The sequence below is a fragment of the Rana temporaria genome, chromosome 1 (assembly GCF_905171775.1).
Source record: "Rana temporaria chromosome 1, aRanTem1.1, whole genome shotgun sequence".
NCBI lineage: Eukaryota > Metazoa > Chordata > Amphibia > Anura > Ranidae > Rana > Rana temporaria.
The window spans coordinates 215,079,061-215,099,777 of NC_053489.1; the positions used below are offsets into that span (position 1 = coordinate 215,079,061).

At 46.0% G+C, this 20,717-nt stretch overlaps 2 protein-coding genes across 4 annotated transcripts in view; one reads left to right on the plus strand and one right to left on the minus strand.

Moving 5' to 3' along the window:
* Window positions 1-3,518, plus strand: part of PISD (phosphatidylserine decarboxylase) — a 50,977-nt gene extending 47,459 nt beyond the window's left edge. For all 3 annotated transcript variants that reach the window (XM_040349763.1, XM_040349753.1, XM_040349772.1), the window contains one exon: window positions 2,664-3,518. In XM_040349763.1, coding sequence (XP_040205697.1) covers window positions 2,664-2,888 — 225 coding nt within the window. In that variant the 3' untranslated portion in view covers window positions 2,889-3,518. The remainder of the gene's footprint in view (window positions 1-2,663) is intronic.
* SFI1 (SFI1 centrin binding protein) overlaps window positions 3,519-20,717 on the minus strand; it is a 103,913-nt gene continuing 86,714 nt past the window's right edge. The window contains exon 32 of the mRNA XM_040349740.1: window positions 3,519-3,667. Coding sequence (XP_040205674.1) covers window positions 3,542-3,667 — 126 coding nt within the window. The 3' untranslated portion in view covers window positions 3,519-3,541. The remainder of the gene's footprint in view (window positions 3,668-20,717) is intronic.

The following is a 20,717-nucleotide window of genomic DNA, read 5'->3' on the forward strand; positions in this document are numbered from 1 at the left end:
ATTAGAGTGTGACACCACGAGTCTACAATATTCAAATTTTCTGAGATACTGAATCTTGGGTTTTCACTAGCTGTAAGCCATAATCATTAACCACTTGCTTACTGGGCACATATATCCCCTTCCTGCCCAGGCGAAATTTGAGCTTTCGGCACTGTCACGCTTTGAATGACAATTGCGCGGTTGTGCGACGTGGCTCCCAAACAAAATTGACTTTTTTTTTTTTTTTTTTTCAGAAATAGAGCTTTCTTTTGGTGGTATTTGATCACCTCTGCGGTTTTGAATTTTTGCGCTATAAACAAAAATCAAGCGACAATTTTGAAAAAATATATATTTTTTTTTACTTTGCTATAATAAATATCCCATTTAAAAAAAAAAAAAAACGCAATAAGCGCATAGTGATTGGTTTGCGCAAACGTTATAACGCCTACAAAATAGGGGATAGAATTATTACTTTTTTTAAATTCATTTTTTTACTAGTAATGGCGGCGATCTGCGATTTTTGTCATGACTGCAATATTACGGCGGACACTTTTGACACATTTTTGGGACCATTCACATTTATACAGCGAACAGTGCTATAAAAATGCACTGATTACTGTGTAAATGTGACTGTTAGGGAAGGGGTTAACACTAGGGGCGATCAAGGGGTTAAATATGTTCCCTGCTAGGTGATTCTTACTGTGGGGGGAGGGGACCGATGGTTGTCCCTATGTACAAGGGACATACCATTTGTCTCCTCTCCCTAACAGGACATGGATCTCTGTGTTTACACACAGAGATCCACGTCCCTGTGACTGCCGATCGCGGGTGCCTGGCGGAAATCGTGGCCGCCAGGCAGGTGCATCGGCACCTGGGTGCCAGAGGCCATATATTGATGGCCTCCCAGCAGATTAGAGCCACCTTGCGGCCGTAAATAGTCAGCCGCCGGATGGCTAGTGGTTAAAATAAATGCTTGAAATAATCTGTGTGTGTGTAATTAATCTATATCAGTTTTACTTTCTAAATTGAATTACTGAAATAAAATAACTTTTTGATATTCTATTTTCTTGAGATGTGCATCTTTTTACACATGTTGCCTGGAGTTCAACTTTTTTAGAATTGTTTTTTTTCCCTCCTTTTTCAATTCTGAGGTCTATAAAAAGTTAAAACAATGGACATTATATATCCAATATACAAAAACGTTGTCCTACAATGTAGGACCTACATGGACTCAATAGGTGCATCAGCAAAAATACTTTTTAAATAGCGCTCACAGTATTTTTGTAGAGACAACCTGCTGAATAACCTAGCTTTATGAACAGCAGCAGTCGCTGGAGTTAAATTTTAGGCTCGGTTCACACTGCAGCAATGCAGGAACCCTGCATTGCTGGTTCCCGCATCGCATGTCTCCCGGCTGCAGTTCACACTGCCCTATGTGAACTGCCGGGAATGTCAATTGAAAGTTAACGACACCCGGAAATCAGTTCGCATATCGCAGTGTGAACTGCAAATTCGGACCCGAATCCCATCGCATGGGTTTGAACACCCATGCGATCTGTTTCTGCGAGTTTGGTCCAAATGTAATGTGAATTCAGCCATACTATCAGTATGGCTGAAATGGCATCGCACAGAGATCGCATGTGATTTTCACTGCAGTGCGAATCACATCCGATATCACACCAGTGGGAACCAGCCCTTAATGTACAGGGTGGGCCATTTATATGGATACACCTTAATAAAATGGGAATGGTTGGTGATATTAACTTCCTGTTTGTGGCACATTAGTATATGTGAGGGGGGGAAACTTTTCAAGATGGGTGGTGACCATGGTGGCCATTTTGAATCCAACATTTGTTTTTTCAATAGGAAGCGGGTCATGTGACACATCAAACTTATTGGGAATTTCACAAGAAAAACAATGGTGTGCTTGGTATTAATGTAACTTTATTCTTTCATGAGTTATTTACAAGTTTCTGACCACTTATAAAATGTGTTCAATGTGCTCTCCAGTGACATGTGGCGAGTGCTACGCCGCATGTCATGTAAAACACTGCTATTTTAAGGCTCCGCTATAGGCGTATCCAGTGTGGAAGGGGGTCTAATGAAGAAACATCAGTGGCTGTCCTAGCTTCATTCAGCAAGAGCCCACAGCGTAGCACTGGAGAGCACATTGAACACATTTTATAAGTGGTCAGAAACTTGTAAATAACTCATGAAAGAATAAAGTTACGTTAAAACCAAGCATTGTTTTTCTTGTGAAATTCCCAATAAATTTGATGTGTCACATAACCCTCTTCCTATTGAAGAAACAAAAGTTGGATTCAAAATGGCCGCCATGGTCACCACCCATCTTGAAAAGTTTCCCCCCTCACATATTAACTTCCTGTTTGTGGCACATTAGTATATCACCAACTATTCCCATTTTATTAAGGTGTATCCATATAAATGGCCCACCCTGTACATTCCCCTACATTGGTTTGACTTTAGTATGCCACAAAATCTATTCCAGCAAAAAATAAGCGTAATTTGAGAACTAAATTTGGCAAGATGACCCTATAGTTGATTGACAGCCTTTATTATACCATGTTTTTTAATGTGTGCACACAGTGAACATTTTGATTACATTTAAATCAGAATGTACATTAGAGTTAATCAGAGCTTGTTTCTTTTTTTTATCGCTCCAGGATCTACAGACGAATAGCCCTCGCTACAGCAAAGGTTCACATAATGACATGAGCTATATAACGAACAATAATCAGGATGGAATTGTGATGCGGAAAGGAGATCAGCTAGGAGAATTCAATCTTGGGTCCACGATAGTATTAATATTTGAGGCACCAAAGAATTTTACCTTTAACTTGAAAGCTGGACAAAAAATTCACTTTGGAGAGGCTATGGGCTCGCTCTAATAAGACCAGTGAAACGGATAATGTGAAACAGAAAACCCTAGAAGCTGTTCATACGTGCTTGGTGGTTGGGAGACTCAGAGTTGTATCTCTATGCAAGTCAAGACATGTGCACGGGCAGCACCAATGGAAGTCATTGCAGATCCAGATCATCCGCTATGCCTACTGCCCCTTCACACCAGCTCCCCTCTTAGTCTCACTCTGCACTTCTTTCCTCTCCTTCCCAATTAGGTGTGGCTGGATGCCTTGGCACTGGAGGAAAGATTTCCAGACTCTGAGGGATATGTATCTACGTATGTTTTAATACCTTCTGGGCGAAACTTATATTTTATTGCCAGCAATTTTATAATGGGATGTTGACTGGAGGAACACTGCCAACCTCAGGGAAGTACTACCCCATACGGCAGCTTTAGCACACTGGTCAGATGTAGTAACAATCGGCAACATGAAAAAGAACACCACTGTTCTGGTTGGGTGTCTGCAAAAGGGGAGGCGGAGCGTAAGCAGGAAGTGAATCTCTGATCAGTGGAGCTGTAGCTCAGTAATTTTCTACTTCTAAAATGAGATGATCTTGCTAACATATTAAATTCATTTATTAGCATACATTTTGAAATAAAACAAATGCAAACACCATATTTTTACAAAGTTGTTTTTATTTACAATATGGGCAAAGAAAAGACATCCAGTGATGCAGTAATCTCCTCAATGCGAGTAATATAATTGTGCACTTTATTCTTCTCCACATTTAGTTTCTGTGCACGTTCTTCTATTTGTTGTTTTAGCTGTGAACAGAAAATTACAAATGTTATATTAAAAAGACAATATTGTGTGTACAACTAACCACATGAGAGCCGTGCGGTCGAGAAAATGAATGGAGCCATCTTAATGTACACTACTGAAGTCGCTCCGACTTCAGAAAAGGTTCCTGTACTACTTCAATCAGACTTGTAGGAAACTTGTACCCATTGATTTCAATGGAAGTTGCCTCAGAAGTCTGATCACTGTCTTAACTGAAGCAATAATACAGGAAGATAACATACATTTCTCAGGTAAACCCCTCCCTCCCACAGAGCTGATTGTTGTTTGATTGGCCACTGGAAAGCCTCCTTTCCTGGAGGCGACTTGAAGTTGCCTTGTACTGTCCTGGAGGCAACTTAAAGCGGGGGTTCACCCTGTTAAAAAAAAAAAAAAAGTTTTTTTTTTATTATTCCATTACTTTCGGCATCGTAGCGCGAGCTACGGTATGCCGGTCCTAAATTTTTAATCCCCGTACTCACTGTGCTATCGTTGATTGAAGAATCCGGGGAATGGGCGTTCCTATGGTGAGAGAAGGTGATTGACGGCCGGCCCTGGCACGTCACGCTTCTCCGGAAATAGCCGAAATAGGCTTGGCTATTCACGGCGCCTGCACATAGCCTGTGCGCAGGCGCTGTGAATAGCAGAGACCTACTCCGGCTGTCTTCGGGGAGCGTGACGTGCCAGAGCCGGCCGTCAATCATCCTCCCTCTCCATAGGCACGCCCATTCCCCGCGGGAGTCGGATTCTTCAATCAACAATAGCACAGTGAGTACGGGGATTAAAAATTTAAGACCGGCATACCGTAGCTCGCGCTACGATGCCGAAAGTAATGGAATAATGAGGTGAAGGAGGGTGAACTACCGCTTTAAAGTTGCCTTGTAAGTTGCCTGATTCATACTCAAGTCGTGTCCAAGTTGCCTCCCAAAGTCGTGCTAGAAGTCGTGTTGCCCCTGTGTGAATCGGCTCTAAAAGCACCACAATCTACAACCTGAGGGATTCATTATATGCACACAGCTGAAGTTGTGCTTTTTTTTTTTTTTTTACCCACTGCCACCCATCATATGACTTCCTTGACTTTGTGTGGGTATATCTGAATGATGCCCGCAGCTACAGACATCATTCGATTTGTCTGTCAGCCGGCGATTCCCTAAACCATAAGAATGATCATAGCGGCTGGTCAGCCACTTGATCGTTATGGGCAGCCCCCTCCTCCCTCCCGGTGAGTCGGAGAATGGATTCGCCACCCCCCAGATATTTACCATAGAGATTTCCGGCGCAGTCTCCGAGGCCGGGCGCGATGTTATGACGTCACGTCCGGCCTCTGCATTCAAATAAAATTAACAATACTGTAATACTTTTTTTTTTTTTTTTAAAGTGCCCATCCCCGTGCGCTCACACGTAGAAGTGAATGCATACGTAAATCCCGCCCACATATGAAAACAGTGTTCAAACCACACGTGAGGTGGTGCCGTGAACGTTGGAGCAATATTTCTAGCCCTAGACCTCCTCTGTAACTTAAAACATGTAACCACAAAAAAATAAAATAAATGAAAGCGTCGACTGTGGGTATTTAAGTTTGGCGTCATTCCACGAGCGTGTGCAATTTTGAAGCGTGACATGTTGGGTATCTACTCGGCGTAACATCTTTCACATTATGCCAAAAATTGGTCTAATTTAACTGTTTGTTTTACTTATTAAAGCATGAAACATTTATTCTTTTCCCAAAAAACACGTTTTAAAAATTACTGTGTGAGATAAAATGACCGCCATTGTATTCTCTAGGGCACAGGTGTCAAACACAAGGCCCGCGGGCCAAATTCAGCCATCCAGGTCATTTCATGTGGCTCTTGCACCTCTCCAGACCCCTACTTTCAAGCAATGCATCCAGCTTTTTCCCAGCAGCAGCAAGAAAAGGGGGGGGTGCACTGTGATGTGGGGGACTCAACTTCTGATGGTGGGGTGGCTCTTGACATCTAATGTAAGGGGAAGGGATGCGCTGTACATCTAATCTTACAGATACAACCGGCCCTTTTGGGGACAATCATAATGCTGATACAGCCCACAATAAAATTGAGTTTTGACACCCCTGCTCTAAAAAAAATGTTTGGGGTTCTATGTAATGTAGAAGAGAAATGTCTGAATTGGCCTGGTTGGCAAGTGGTTAATGAAGGTAAAAAAAAAAACAGCCCCCAATACATACCTGATCTCAATCTGGCGTTGCTCTCTCTGCACTCTGAGATCAGCACTCCTGCTGCTGTCAATCAAATCGGGGGGGGGGGGGCGCAGAGCTGAGCCTCACTGTGTGTAATGAACAGCTTGGCATCAAGCCTGCACATGTTCCACCATAGAAAGCAGCTTCCTATAATGGCACACAGAGAAGGAGCCCAAAGTGCCAGCGGGGGGACCCTAGAGGAGGAACGGGGCTTCTCTGTGCAAAACCATTGTACAGAGCAGGTAAGTGTTTTTTTTTTTTTTATATATATATATTATCCGTGCTGCACTTTAAAGTGCAAAGCAGAAGAAAAAAATAATCTGTGTACCAATGTAATCTGCAAAATATCAAACAAAAATAAAGCAATGCATATACAATTATGTGATGAGTGTCCAATCAATATTGGGCAGAGCTTCCTGTCAGTTGTGTGTTTGTGCAAAGGTTTTTCCCTGTTCAACAGCAACCTTTAGGCGTGGCACAGATGGGGTTTGTATTTTAAGAATATTAGAAACTTTGTGCGCTGCTTATATATATATATATAAAAAAAAAATCTAATAAATAACTTTACAAATCACTTTAAGTGTGTCGCTGCTACTCAAATCTGTGTTTATGTAGGATTATATGTACACTAGTGGTGACTATTAAGAATTAGCAGACGTGTAAACTTCTAAATGTGTCCCTGTTTGCAAAGAGCAGTATTCCCACTGAATTGGTGTCTTGGAGGGCAGCAAATCTTCCCTCAGCAACGTTGGGGGTAAGGAAGTGAGTAAAACTACACTATAGACAGTGCCAATTGTATCCAGAAGAGACTTGTCTCGCATTGTGGCTAGGCGTGGGCCCTTATATAGGCAGAGGTATATACCTCTTAAGACCAGTTGCACACAGACGTAAGAATTTACTGATGTTTGTTTATACTCAGGATCTTGTTGACAAAAGATTTCATAAAGACCCAAGCGTAACGGTCTTAAGTGCCATTATTGCAATATACAGTTGTGCTCATAAGTTTACATACCCTGCCAGAATTTATGATTTCTTGGTAATTTATCAGAGACTATGAATAACAAACTTTTCTTTCACTGGTTAGTGTTTGGCTGAAGCCCCTTAGTATCATCAATCAACTGTGTTTACTCTTTTTAAATCGTAATCACAACAGAAACTACCCAAATGACCCTGATCAAAAGTTTACATACCCTGGTGATTTTGGCCTAATAACAAGCACACAAGTTGACACAAAGGGGTTTGAATGGCTAATAAAGGTTTAAAATTTCAGCTACAACTGCCATGAAAATTGTTCGGGATGCAAAGAAAAACCCACAAATAACTTCAGGTGAAATACAGGACTTTCTGAAAACATGCACAATAAAGAGGCACTTAAAGCACAAAGTCATTTTGAGCGATGAGACCAAAATTGAGCTTTTTGGCCACAACCATAAACGCTACATTTGGGATGGAGTCAACAATGCCTATGATGAAAGGTACACCATTCCTACTGTGAAACACGGAGGTGGATCGCTGATGTTTTGGGGATGTGTGAGCTACAAAGGCACAGGAAACTTGGTCAAAAATTGATGGCAAGATAAATGCATTCATCAGCCAGGTAGCTGCGCATGGGACATACTTGGAGATTCCAACATGACAATGATCTAAAACAGGCCAAGTCGACCTGTCATTGGCCACAGCAGAATAAAGTGAAGGTTCTGCAGTGACCATCTCAGTCTCCTGACCTCAATATCATTGAGCCACTCTGGGGAGATCTCCAATGTGCAGTTCATGCAAGACAGCCCAAGAATTTACAGGAACTGGAGGCTTTTTGCCAAGAGGAATGGGCAGCTTTACCATCTGAAAAGATAAAGAGCCTCATCTACAAATACCACAAAAGACTTCAAGCTGTCATCGATGTTAAAGGGAGAAATACACGGTATTAAGAACTGGGGGATGTAAACTTTTGATCAGGGTCATTTGGGTAGTTTCTGTTGCCATTATGATTTTAAAAATAGTAAACACAGTTAATTGATAATAAATGGCCAAACACTAACCATGAGTGAAAGAAACGTTTTTGTGTTATTCATATTCTCTAAAAAAAAAAAAAAAAATATTAAATTCTGCCAGGGTATGTAAAGTTATTAGCACAACTGTATGTGTAGTTACATGCATATAGGTGTGTAAATTACTGCACTCAAAACTTTCTATTTTTGTCTTATGACTCTATTGCTCATCTTTACACAGTTGTGTGTGTAGGGTCCATAGACAGCAAAGCCTCTATATGTAGATCAGTATTGCTGTGTGGAAGAGCCTTTATTGGTTGATAAACACAGATTTAAAAAGATAACTTTCATCTCACAATAACATTCTTTACAACTTACTTAAATATTGCCCCATGGTTTTACTTTTATGATCATCCTTGCAGCAAGACATTTGTTTTACCATTCAGGGGGAACCACAAGTGGAAGCGCTGATTGGGACAGTCTTGAAAGGACAATCAAAAAGCTTAATGAAAAAAAATCATGTGCCGATTTAATAATGACATATGCTTAGATGAACAATTATCTAAAATGCTCCTTGGATTGATGGAGCGACTGAAAAACGTGCTCCTCATTGTGACCGTACCTTGAGCAACAGTCACGGTGGACTGGCTTGGTGAAGCAATGCTGCGATAGCAAAAACCTGTGTTCCTGGATGTCACTAAGAGGAGGGAAGCTAGTGTGTGCAGAGCCAGATGGACAATATGAGGCCTCGATTGAATCCCCTCAGGTCATGTGACAGACAGCCAATGGGGTGGACCGCGGGAAGGATCACAAATTTAAAGGAACCACGATTGGTTTCTCCACTGCAGCATACCTCCATTGTTGAAGCGAAATCAATACAATTTGTGATCCTTCCCACGGTCCACCCCCGTTTAAACCCCATTGGATGTCACATGGCCTGAAGGGCCACACCCCAATATGTGTTGTCAAGACGACAGCTATCTTCTCTCTCCATTCTCCTTGGCTTGCTCTCCACCCTTTATGCTTCAAGTCTCGTTTTGGACCTGTGTTCCCCGGTTGTAAGACATCACGCTTAGGTGTTTCCATCCACCAGCCCCGGTCGGTGGTTGTTGCAGCGGCCTCTCTGGCCCTTCCTTGTTCCGTGGCTGTTCCACCATCCTGCCACATACCATTGGGGATTCGATCGAGGCCTCATATTGTCCATTTTGGCTCTGCACACACTAGTTTCCCTCCTCCTAGTGCCATCCAGGAACACATGAAGGTTTTGCCAACGCAGCATTGCTTCACCAAGCCAGTCCACTACCAACTGTTGCTCAAGGTACTGTCACAGGGAGGCGCATGCTTTGCAGTCGCTCCATCAATCCAAGGAGATTTTTAGATAATGGTTCACCTGAGCATATGTCATTATTAAATCGGCACATGATTTTATCTCATTGAGCTTTTTGGTTGTATGTCCTTTCAAGACTGTCCCAATCAGCGTTTCTAATTGTGGTTGCCCCTGAATGTTTTTACTTATACTCTCACCCACACCGCTGCTCTTGCGGTAACATCCACAAGGATCACAGTGCAACATATGTCCCTTTTTTTTTTTCTGGCACCAGACTGTTTGTCATTTTAAGACATTTTTTTTGCCTACTCATGACTAAAGGGATCTGTTACGTCATTATTATGATTTAAATGGATAAGAAGTTGAATGTTTTGGTCAGCAAGTAAGAAAAAAAGGATTTTTGTACTCACCGTAAAATCCATTTCTCTGAGTTCATAGACGGACACAGCCTTCATTGACCTTAGGGTTATGCTTCTTCCTACCAGGAGATTTAGGCAGAATTCTACAGCACTTAAGGTGTTAAAACCTTTCCTTCACGCCGCTCCCCCAGGCATAACCCACACCCTGCTCTAGCAGCCTCAGTTCGTAACAAGCAGTACAAACAAATGAGGGGTGGGTGCTATGTCCGTCTATGAACTCAGAGAAATGGATTTTACAGTGAGTACAAAAATCCTTTTTTCCTCTTTCGTTTATAGACGGACACAGCCTTCATTGACCTTAGGGACGTCCCCAAGCAGTGTCAAAAAATTTGAGGGGTGGGAAAAATAACACAGCAAAAACAGGTTACACCCCAAACAAAAACCGGAGTTACTCAACGGAGGAACTCCAACCTTAAACTGCCGCCTGTAACACCTGCGGCCGAAGGAGGCATCAGAAGATGCACTCACCTCCACCTTATAAAACTTTGAAAAAGTGTGGACCGACGACCAGGTCGCAGCCTTACACACCTGTAACACAGAGGCTTGGTGTCGGAAAGCCCAAAAGGCCCTGGTCGAATGTGCCGTGACCCGAAAGGGGGGCGCTCGCCCCTTCAGGGCATAGGCCTGAAGCACAACCTGTCGGATCCACCTGGAAATGGTGGCCGACGAGACTGCCAGGCCCTTACTGGGACCGGACACAGACACGAACAGCGAGTCCGACTTCCGGAACGGAGCTGTCGCCGACAAGTAAACTCGAAGGGCCCGAACCACATCCAAATGGTCCCCCCTGACCGCAAAGCACAGAATCTCTGGTGCTTTGAGGATATGCGAACATGCAGGTACACGTTCATGACATCCAAGGATGCCAGAAAATCCCCCTGATGGAGTGCCCCTATTACCAAGCGAATCGACACCACCTAAAAGTTTGTGACAAAACAAACAAGGGACTTGAGGCCCAGGATTGACCGGGCCCCATCCTCCGTGGGGACACAAACAGAATGGAGTAAAAACCCAGAGACCGTTCCAACGAGGGAACTGGCACAATCACTCCCCTGACCAGAAGATCCTGGACAGCCCCTGACAGAGCCAACCGGCGAACCCGGAGGAGGCCAGAGGCCGGAGGGAAAAAACCTGTTTGGCAGACAAGAGAGAAACTCAATCTTGTACCCCAAGGAAAACACTTCGCAATGCAAAGCCAGTCTCCCACCCGAGACACGGGCGGGAGCAGACCTTCAGGCGGAAGCAGGTATGTCCGCAGACTTGCGGTATCAGGTGCGCTGCTACCCCGCAGCGGGGATTCAAGCACCATGTAGACCTACCCCCACCGCACAGGGCGGGCGAAAAAACGCTCGGAGGTAGGCAAGGAGGGTCCTTGCACAGGGCACCCGTGGCATCCTCAATGATGCCATTCAGGGAAGTCCCAAAAGGACCATTCCCCCCTTTAAAGGCCATCACCAAGGCCTCCCTAGAGGACTAGTCTGCAGACCAGCTCCTCAGCCACACAAGGCGGCGCAGAACCCTGCATAGACGTAAGCCCCGGAACGTATCCATGGCCGCCTCGCAGAGAAAATTCTGACCCTGAACTATCATTCAGCCAGGTCCCAAGAGGACTCGGAAGCCCCTTCTTCCAGCTCCTGCAGCAGGAGCTTCGCCCGTCCAGTCGGGGCCTGGCCAGAGCCGGCCTTACCGCCCAAACCACCACGGTGAATAGGGAGCGGGCCACGGCCTCCACTCTCCTATCAGCGGGATCCTGAAATGCAGGAGCCCTTTCCACAGGCAATGTGGCGGCCTTGCGCAGTCTGGACATAGGGGGTCCACTGGCGGAGGAGAGACCTATATTTTAAATCCCCCCTCAAGGGGGTAACGGGTTGCAAAGTTTTTTGACAAACTTTTTGTGGTGCATCCCATTCCTTGTATAACATATTGTCCAAATAAAGAACACAAGGAACCCTTCAGCAGTGCGTGGCGGTCTGCGGATCCAAAAGGTACTGACACGGTGGTGTCTCCACCACAAACTCAATTTTTAGAGTCTCACGCACCACAGAAAAAAACAAGAGCTCCAACAATTTTTGCCGACACTGCAGCAGACATCCTCACTATCCATGTGGGTCAAGTCCGCAGCCTCTGACAAACCAGAACCAGATTCCATGTCAGAGACATCCCCAGAAGCAGGCTCCAGGAGGGGGCGCTTTATTACCCCCCAACCTGGCAATAAAACCCAGGATAGCCACATAAACGGATGTGGCAGGGGAAGGGACGCTAAGGGGTTAACCCAGGCCTAGTGGAGAGGGAGACCTGGCTCAGGTTCCATAGTGCCAGCGCTGAGACACCCCCCCCTGCAAGGCAGGACAAAAAAATCCCCACTGGTCACCTCCCTGCAGCTAAAGGAGAGCATGGGGGGGGCCACTGGTACTCACCACCTCACCCGATGCAGCGCGGTCCGAGAAGGACAGGGTGTGCTGAGAGCCGTGCAGCGCTGTGTTAGTTTTTCCCTGAGAAACAGCCGAGGTGATTGCAGCGCCAACAGCCGCCACACGAGGCAGACGAAAATATGAAAAATGGCCGCCGAATGCTGAAAAAAACAGCATAGGACTACAAGAAAATGGCCGCCGGGCTATATAAGGCTAGGCTCCGGCAAAATGGCCGCCAATGACGCAGATTTAAAAAGACAGGGACTTTTTTTTTTTTTTTGCAACTGTCACACAGAAACACCTCACAGCAAAGGCCCAGAAGTGAACACCACAGCCCCCTGCAGTGACACACACACAGCCCCTGCTACACCCGGGCCCAGTGACATGAGCCCCAGAAAAAAAAACCCTCACAGCCGTCACCCAAAAAGGGAAGGAGGGATAGGAATAAGGGAGAGAGGAAAGCAGGGAAAACCCTCAGTCGACCTCCCAAGGGAAACATTCCAGCCAGACCACTTACCTGAGTAAGGGGCCACAACTTACCTGTCCTGCAGCTACCCAGCTGGAGGTATCCCAGACAGAACCAACGTCCGCGAACGGCATGGCTGTCGGCCATACACACTGTGACAAGGCCATAAAAGACTGGTCATATGTGTGCCCTAGAACCGAAGTTCCCCGGCCGCCCCTGGAGCAAAGGGGCCTGTCGTGGACGTCCCAAAGCTGAGCTGAGGGCCGGCACACACTCGAAGGCCGAACATGGGGGGACTACAAGGGTCGAGGACCCAGCCTGTCACCCAGTCGGCTGTTGATAGAAGAATCGCAGGATTCAAAAATGCAGGAACAAAATAATAAAAAGCGAGAAAAATCGCAAGAAAAAACTCCAGAGTCCAGGAACTCCAGAGAGAGCCTGACCTCCTGTCGTTAGGCAGAAAACAAACTGGGGCTGCTAGAGCAGGGTGTGGGTTATGCCTGGGGAGCCACGCCCCCTGGGAGGAGCAGCATGAAGGAAAGGTTTTAACACCTTAAGTGCTGTAGAATTCTGCCTAAATCTCCTGGTAGGAAGAAGCATAACCCTAAGGTCAATGAAGGCTGTGTCCGTCTATGAACAAAAGAGATATATATTTCAACTTATAATGAAGACTTGACTTCAGGCCATCCGCCATTATGTACCATAAAAAAGGTAAATGCTTGTCTAAGGCAGAGGAATAAAATTCATACACCATGGGTTATATTCCACTACCTTTAGGTGACTGGACACTGGCAAAAGCTTTGCTGAGCTTGCCCCTAGTAGTTCCATACAACTCCACCCACACCGACTGCCTCACTAGCAGGTTCCAGCGTGGTTAGCCTCAAGTACACCTTAGGAACCATACTTGGCCTTCGTGATAGCAGGATCAACCAGTAATGGTTGCTTCGGGTACTGGATTCCTGTGTTCGGTGCTCACCTTGGCACATGTACAACAAGTGTAGTATGTCGCAGGGTGCTATACTGGCCCATTCCTGCCAATGAGATCCCTTATAATGACAACTATGTTGGACAAAGCCTAGACTGTGAACGGGACCAGCAATGTGGACAGGGTTTCCCTGATGATAATCACAAGCTCCACCTCAACCAATCATAGGTAGCCTTGTATTTATTGATAAAATTCAATACTTCCCCAGGAGCAGCATGGGAAGTCCTTATCCTGATGGGAGGACACAGCGTTGTATGTAGCTGATGCTACACACAGTTTATACCACGTTCCAATGGGCGCATGTATTAGTGAAGCAAAGAGTTCAACCAGCTTGGTCCAAACAAACTATTTGAAGTCACAAGAAACCTGGACTTAGGCTTTAAAGCCTAGGTGACAGACATGGTTCAGGACAGGTGCCCTTTGATGGCAGGCTTTTTGACAACTCATTCGAAAAATACATTTGAGTGGCTACTGAGCTAAGGGGTTCCTTTGCCATTTCCTACAAGCACAGTTCTCTATGGAATTGCCATCCCCTGCCTTAAGTATAAGATCTATTAGCCCTTTCAAGTCCTTCCTTTTCCTGCAGACCTACTTCTAAGCCCACTAATTTCAGAATATTGTTCAACATAAAATTGCAAAGACTAACTATATCATCATCTGAATCTTGAGAAATCTCTTTGTGTGAGTAACAAGGTAGAAACAGAATATTGGATGCCCGTGATCTTTGAGCCCTCAGGTGGCACTGCATTAAAAACAGGCATGACTCTGTGATAGACATCAGGAATACTTCCTAAAATTCACTCTATGAACACAGTTCGCAGTGCCATCCAAAAATACAAGGTAAAGCTCTATCGTGCAAAGAGGAAGCCATATCTGAACATGATCCAGAAATGCTGGCGCCTTCTCTTGGCCACAGCTCATTTAAAATGGTTTGTTGCAAAGTGGAAAGCTGTTGTGGTCAGACAAACTAAAAGTTGACATTCTATTAGCAACCATGGGTGCCATGTCCTCCGGACTAAAGAAGAGAGGGACCTTTAGCGCTCGGTTCAAAAGCCTGCATCTCTGATGGTATGGAATGGGCAGCTTTCACATCTGTAAAGTTGTCATCAATGCAGAAATGTATATCCAGGGTTTAGAGCAGCATATGCTCACATTCAGATATTTTTTTTTTTTTATGGAAGCCCTTGCATATTTTAACAGGAAAATGCTAAACTGCATCTACGACAACCGCACGGCTCCGTAGCAGAAGAGACTGGGTGCTTAAAGGATAAGTTCACCTTTTGCAACATGTTACACCCATATTTAGGGTGCAACATGTTACAGATGCACGGACCCCCGCTCCCCTGTTCTGACAACTAGCAGGGGATCTTCTCCCCCGCTAGCTGTCACAATCTGCAAAAAAAAAAAACATCCAATCACAGTTGTCTGTGAATGGGGAAAACTACAAGATCCAAAACCCTTTAAGGCTGTCGGCTTGGAGCTCTCAATGAACTACCACAGCGCTGTTGCGCATTCTGTTAGTTCATTGAGTCTGTCACATTAACTCCCTGGCCATATGGGAGGTACAGACAGTCTGGAGGACCGTGGCATTACACCCACGATTTGCTGATCATGGGTACAATGTTTTACAGGTCCATTGCAAAAAAAAAAAAAAATATATGCATTTTTTTTACATGCAAAAAAAGGTGCATTTATTTTAATGGTAAACGTATTCCTTAACTGGCCTACCTGCAGTCCAGAGCTTTCAACAATTGCTAATTTTTTGGAGCATCTTGCGATGAAAAATACAAACAGCCAGGACTGTTGAGCAGTTAGAATCCTATATCAGGCAAGAATAAAACATTCCTTTCCAAAAACTCGAGCAACTGCTTTCCCTCACTTTACAGGGCATTGTTAAAGTGTTACTAAAGTCAAAGATTTTTTTTTTTATTAAAATAACAAACATGTTATACTTACCTGCTCTGTGCAGTGGCATTGCACAGAGTGGCCTCGATCCTCCTCTTCTTGGGTCCCCGGCGGTGATGTTGGCCCCTCCTCTTCCACTGGCTATGGGGAGAAGCGTGGTTTGCGTGCTCCCAACCTGTGTGTCTATGGAGCCGCACTCCCTAGACTTGCACAGTGGGACTTAGGCCCGCCCCCCACTTCCTTTTCACTGCATTTGATTGACACCAGCAAAAGCCAATGGTGGCTGCTACTACTCAAATGCTGTGTAAACAGAAAGTAAAGGGAAGAAAACATGCATCCGTGCACAGCGCTGTTCTCTTCTCTCCACTCTTACTCTTCACACAGGATTTGGGGGGCACAGAGAAACCAAAAACGTTTTTTACCTTAAAGCGGAGGTTCACCCGTATATATTACTTTTTCTCCTTAGATGGATGCTCGTTTTGTCGAGGGGAATCGGCTAGATGTTTTAAAATATGAGCCGTACTTACCATTTACGAGATGCATCATCTCCGTCGCTTCCGGGTATGGGCTGCGGGACTGGGCGTTCCTATGTTGATTGACAGTCTTCCGAGAGGCTTCCGACGGTCGCATCCATCGCGTCACGATTTTCCGAAAGAAGCCGAACGTCGGTGCGCAGGCGCAGTATAGAGCCGCACCGACATTCGGCTTCTTTCGGCTAATAGTGACGCGATGGATGCCACCGTCGGAAGCCTCTCGGAAGACTGTCAATCAAGAAGGAACGCCTGCTCCCGAAGACCCATACCCGGAAGCGGCGGAGAAGATGCATCTCGAAAACGGTAAGTACGGCTCATATTTTAAAACAATTAGCCGATTCCCCTAGACAAAACGAGCATGAAGCTAAGGGGAAAAGATCAAACAATAAATAAATGGGTGAACTCCCGCTTTAAGGACCAAGCCTATTTTTGACACTTGTTGGTTACAAGTTAAAAGTTTACTTTTGCTAGAAAAATTACCCCCAAACATTTTATTAATTTTTTCCAGACACTCTAGAGAATAAAATGGAGATCAGTGCAATACTTTGTCACATCGTATTCGCGCAGCAGCCTTACAAACACAATTTTTTGGGATTTTTTTTTTTAATTCAAATAAGAGAAATCAGTAAAAGTTAGCCCAATTTTTTTCTATTTTGTGAAAGATAATGTTACGCTGAGTAAACTGATACCCAACATGTCATGCTTGAAAATTGGGCCCGCTTGTGGAATGACAAACGACAAACTTGGCTGCTGAGACCACTTTTATCTTAAAGCAGACCGGCCGCCGCGAATAAAAATATCAGTGTTATGGCAGCTATCTGCTGCCATGACAACGATATTTAACGTAAAAAATTTCAAAATTACCTTATTTTTTTGGTAAAAATAGGATTTTTGTACTCACCGTAAAATCCACTTCTCTGGGTTCATGGACGGACACAGCAGCCTTTGACCTTAGGGAACTCCAATCTTAAACTGCCGCCTGTAACACCTTGCGGCCGAAGGAGGCATCAGAAGATGCACTCACATCCACCTTGTAAAACTTTGAAAAAGTGTGGACCGACGACCAGGTCGCTGCCTTACACACCTGTAACACAGAGGCTTGATGCCAGAAAGCCCAAGAGGCACCGATCGCCCTGGTCGAATGCGCCGTAACCCGAAAGGGAGGCGCCCGCCCCTTCAGAGCATAGGCCTGAAACACAACCTGTTCCAAGATTCCATCACTCCAAGGGGGAACCTCTGGATCTGAGGAAAAGGGTGCACTCTCCTGCTGAGCTCCACTCTTTTGATGGGATTTTTTTTATTTCTGAAGTCTGTAATGAAACAGACACCTCTTAGTGCAGTGGTCATCAACCGTGAAGGAGTGATGGAATCTTGGATGTAAAGATGGAAAACTATAACAGGATCCATTGCTGAGTTCCATTCTGATCATCACACGGATTGGTTCCAGGGAGACCTGACTTCCCTATGTTCCACGAGACTGATGCAAAGCAGTCTTTCCTTCTGGTAAGCAGGCAGTCTTAATTCACGGGTGCAGTGTGAAGACCTATTTCATTAGCAGAAACTTTTTCACTTAACCCTTTATCACTGAGTGGTTTTTGGAGATTTTTCTTTCTTATTGCACCATACTTTTCTTAAACCTTTTTTTCTTGCTCTCTTTATTTCAAGATGGGCTTGTATTTATATATTTTTTCATGAACTATATAATTTATCATTTATCAGCGCTGCACTTCCTTTTGTTTAGTCCCAGGTATTCTAATCTCTGAGACGGAACGAACACTGACTTCTGGATATTCAGAAGCCAGCCGAACTCTTGGAGAGTCTGACACGTGATAGACACGTCCTCTTCTAATTCTGAGCCTGAAGAAGCTCTCAGGAGAAGGTCGTCCAGATATTCCATGATAGCGATCCCCCACTGTCTCAGCAGGGCCAGTATCGGGGCAAGCACCTTGGTGAAAACCCGTGGTGCCGACGCCAAGCCGAACGGGAGGGCCACAAATTGAAAATGGTCCTCCCTGACCGCAAAGCGCAGAAACCTCTGGTGCTTTGTGCATATGGGAACATGTAGGTACGCGTCCATGATGTCCAAGGACGCCAGGAAGTCCCCCTGATAGAGTGCTGCTATTACCGAGCGAATCGACTCCATCCTGAATTTATGCACCTTGACAAAACAATTGAGGGCCTTGAGGTCCAGGATTGGACGGACCCCTTCCTTCTTGGGTACTACGAACAGATCGGAGTAAAACCCCTGAAACCGTTCCAACGAGGGAACTGGTACAAATCACTCCCCTGACTAGAAGATCCTAGTACAAATCACAGCCCCTGACAGAGCCTGCCGGCAAACCGGAGGAAGCTGGAGGTAGGAAGGAAAAAAAATCTGTTTGGTGGACAAGAGAGAAACGCTATCTTGTACCCCGAGGAAACTACTTCGAGAATAGACCTCCACCGAGCCGTGAACTCGCAAAGCTGGCCCCCCACCCGAGACACGGGCGGGGGTAGACCTTCATGCGGAAGCAGGTTTGTCCGCAGGCTTGCGGAATCAGGGGCGCTTTAGCCCTGCAGCGGGCGCCCTAGCACCTTGCAAACTTTTTCCCCGCCGCACTGGGCGTACAAAAAAAAACTGCTTAGGAGTAGTAAAAGAGGGCCCTTGCCTACGGCGAGGCTCCTAGCCCTTCCCAGACTGTGGGAGCAGTGTGCTCTTACCACCTGTGGCATCCTTAATGACATCATCCAGGGACGCCCCAAAAAGCCGTTCACCCTTAAAGGGCAGATCCACCAAGGCCTTCTTGGAGGATTGGTCCGCAGACCAGCATGTCAGCCACACAAGGCGGCGTAGTACCACCGCATAGGCGGAGGCTCTGGAAAGCAAGGGAAGCGTATCCAGGGCCGACTCACAGACAAATTCTAGACCCTGAACCAATTGTTCAGCCAGGCCCTTGCAGGTCTCGGAAGCATCCTGCTCCTCCAGCTTCTGCAGCAACAACTTTGCCCGTTCAGTCAGTGTCTGCGACACCAGAGACCCGGCCACAACCGGTCTCACAGCCGAACCCACAACTGTGAACATAGAGCGGGTCACAGCCTCCACCCTCCTATCAGTGGGGTCCGTAAAAGCGGGAGCCCCTTTCACAGGCACTGTGGTGGCTCCTCAAAGGGATAAAGGACCGCAATTTTTTTAGGAACAGCAAAAAGCTTTCTGTGGCGTGTCCAATCCATACATAGCAATTGCTCCAAACATGGAATACAGGGAAATACTCTAGCGTTGCTGGGCGGTTTTGCGGAACCCAAAAGGGATCGGCACATCCGGTGCCCCCGCCATTCTCAAGTTTATGAGTATCACCGCAGAAATAAGACAAATCCCCTATCATGTACTGACCCTGGGGCAGAGTCATCCTCACAGTCCGTGTGGGTTAAGCCTGCATCGTCTGACATGACAGACCAGATCTGTGTCAGAGATATCCCCAGAAGCAGGCTCAGGGAGGGGGTGCTTTTGTACCCCCCTACTGGGCACTAGCTGCTTCACCGACATTGCCTCAACAGATGCGGCAGGGGGATTAAAGTATAATTCAGGCATTGCTAGTGCAGAAACAGGTCCATGTTGCCCCACCGCTGTGTACTGCAAGGCAGAACACCCCACCGGTCACCTCCCGACTGTAAAAATAGAAGGTGAAGCCTACCAGGGACTCACCACCCCACCCGGTTGCAGAGAGAGCTGAAAACCCTAGGTGTGCTCTGATGTGCTGGCGGTGCTGCGTCTGTCATCTCTGGGAAGATTTACGGCGTTTTGCAGCGCTAAAACTGACACAAGAGGCCAAGACATTTCCAAGATGGCCACCGTCTGAGGTAAAAATCACCAGCGGGCTACAGTAAAAACCCCCAGAGTAAAAAAACACAGCCCCTGCTATACACACAGGCCCCGTGGCAATAAAGAGACCCCAGAAGGGCCCCCCTCACAGCCGCAACCCAAAATGGGGAAGGAGGGGAAATAAGGGAGAGAGGAAAGCAGGGTGAACCCTCAGTCGACCTCCCAGGGGAAAACAACAGCCATACCACCTTACCTGAGCAAGGGGCCACTACTTACCCGTCCTGCGACCACTGGCTGGAGTTATCCCAGACAGAACCAACGTCCACTAATGGCATGGCTGTCGGCCAGACACACTGAGACAAAGCCATAGAGACCGGTCATATGTGTGTCCTGGAACATGAAGTTCCCCGGCCGCCCCTGGAGCAATGGGGCCTGTCGTGGACGACCCAAAGCTGAGCTGAGGGCCGGCACACGCTCGATGGCGAACATGGGGGGACTACAAGAGTCAAGACCCAGCCTGTCACCCAGTCGGCTGTTGATAGAAGAATCACAGGATTCAAAAATTCAGGAACAAAACAATAAAAAGCGAAAAAAATTGCAAAAAAATCTCCAAAGTACAGGACCCCAGAGTGCCTGTCCTCTCCTGTTGTTAGGCAGAGAAAAACTGAGGCTGCTAGAGCAGGGTGTGGGTTATACCCGGGGAACCACGCCCCCTGGGAGGAGCTGCACTGAGGAAGGTGTTGTTAACACTTAAAGTGCTTTTTTTCTGCCTAACTCTCCTAGAAGGAAGCGGATATAACCCTAAGGTCAAAGCCTGCTGTGTACATTTTTTAGAATTTAAATACTATGGGCCAGATTCTCAGAGACTTACGTCGGCGTATCAGTAGATATGCCGTCATAAGTCCGAATCTGCGCCGTCGTATATTAAGCGTATTCTGGAAACCAGATACGCTTAAATTTGGCTAAGATACGAACGGCGTAAGTCTCCTACG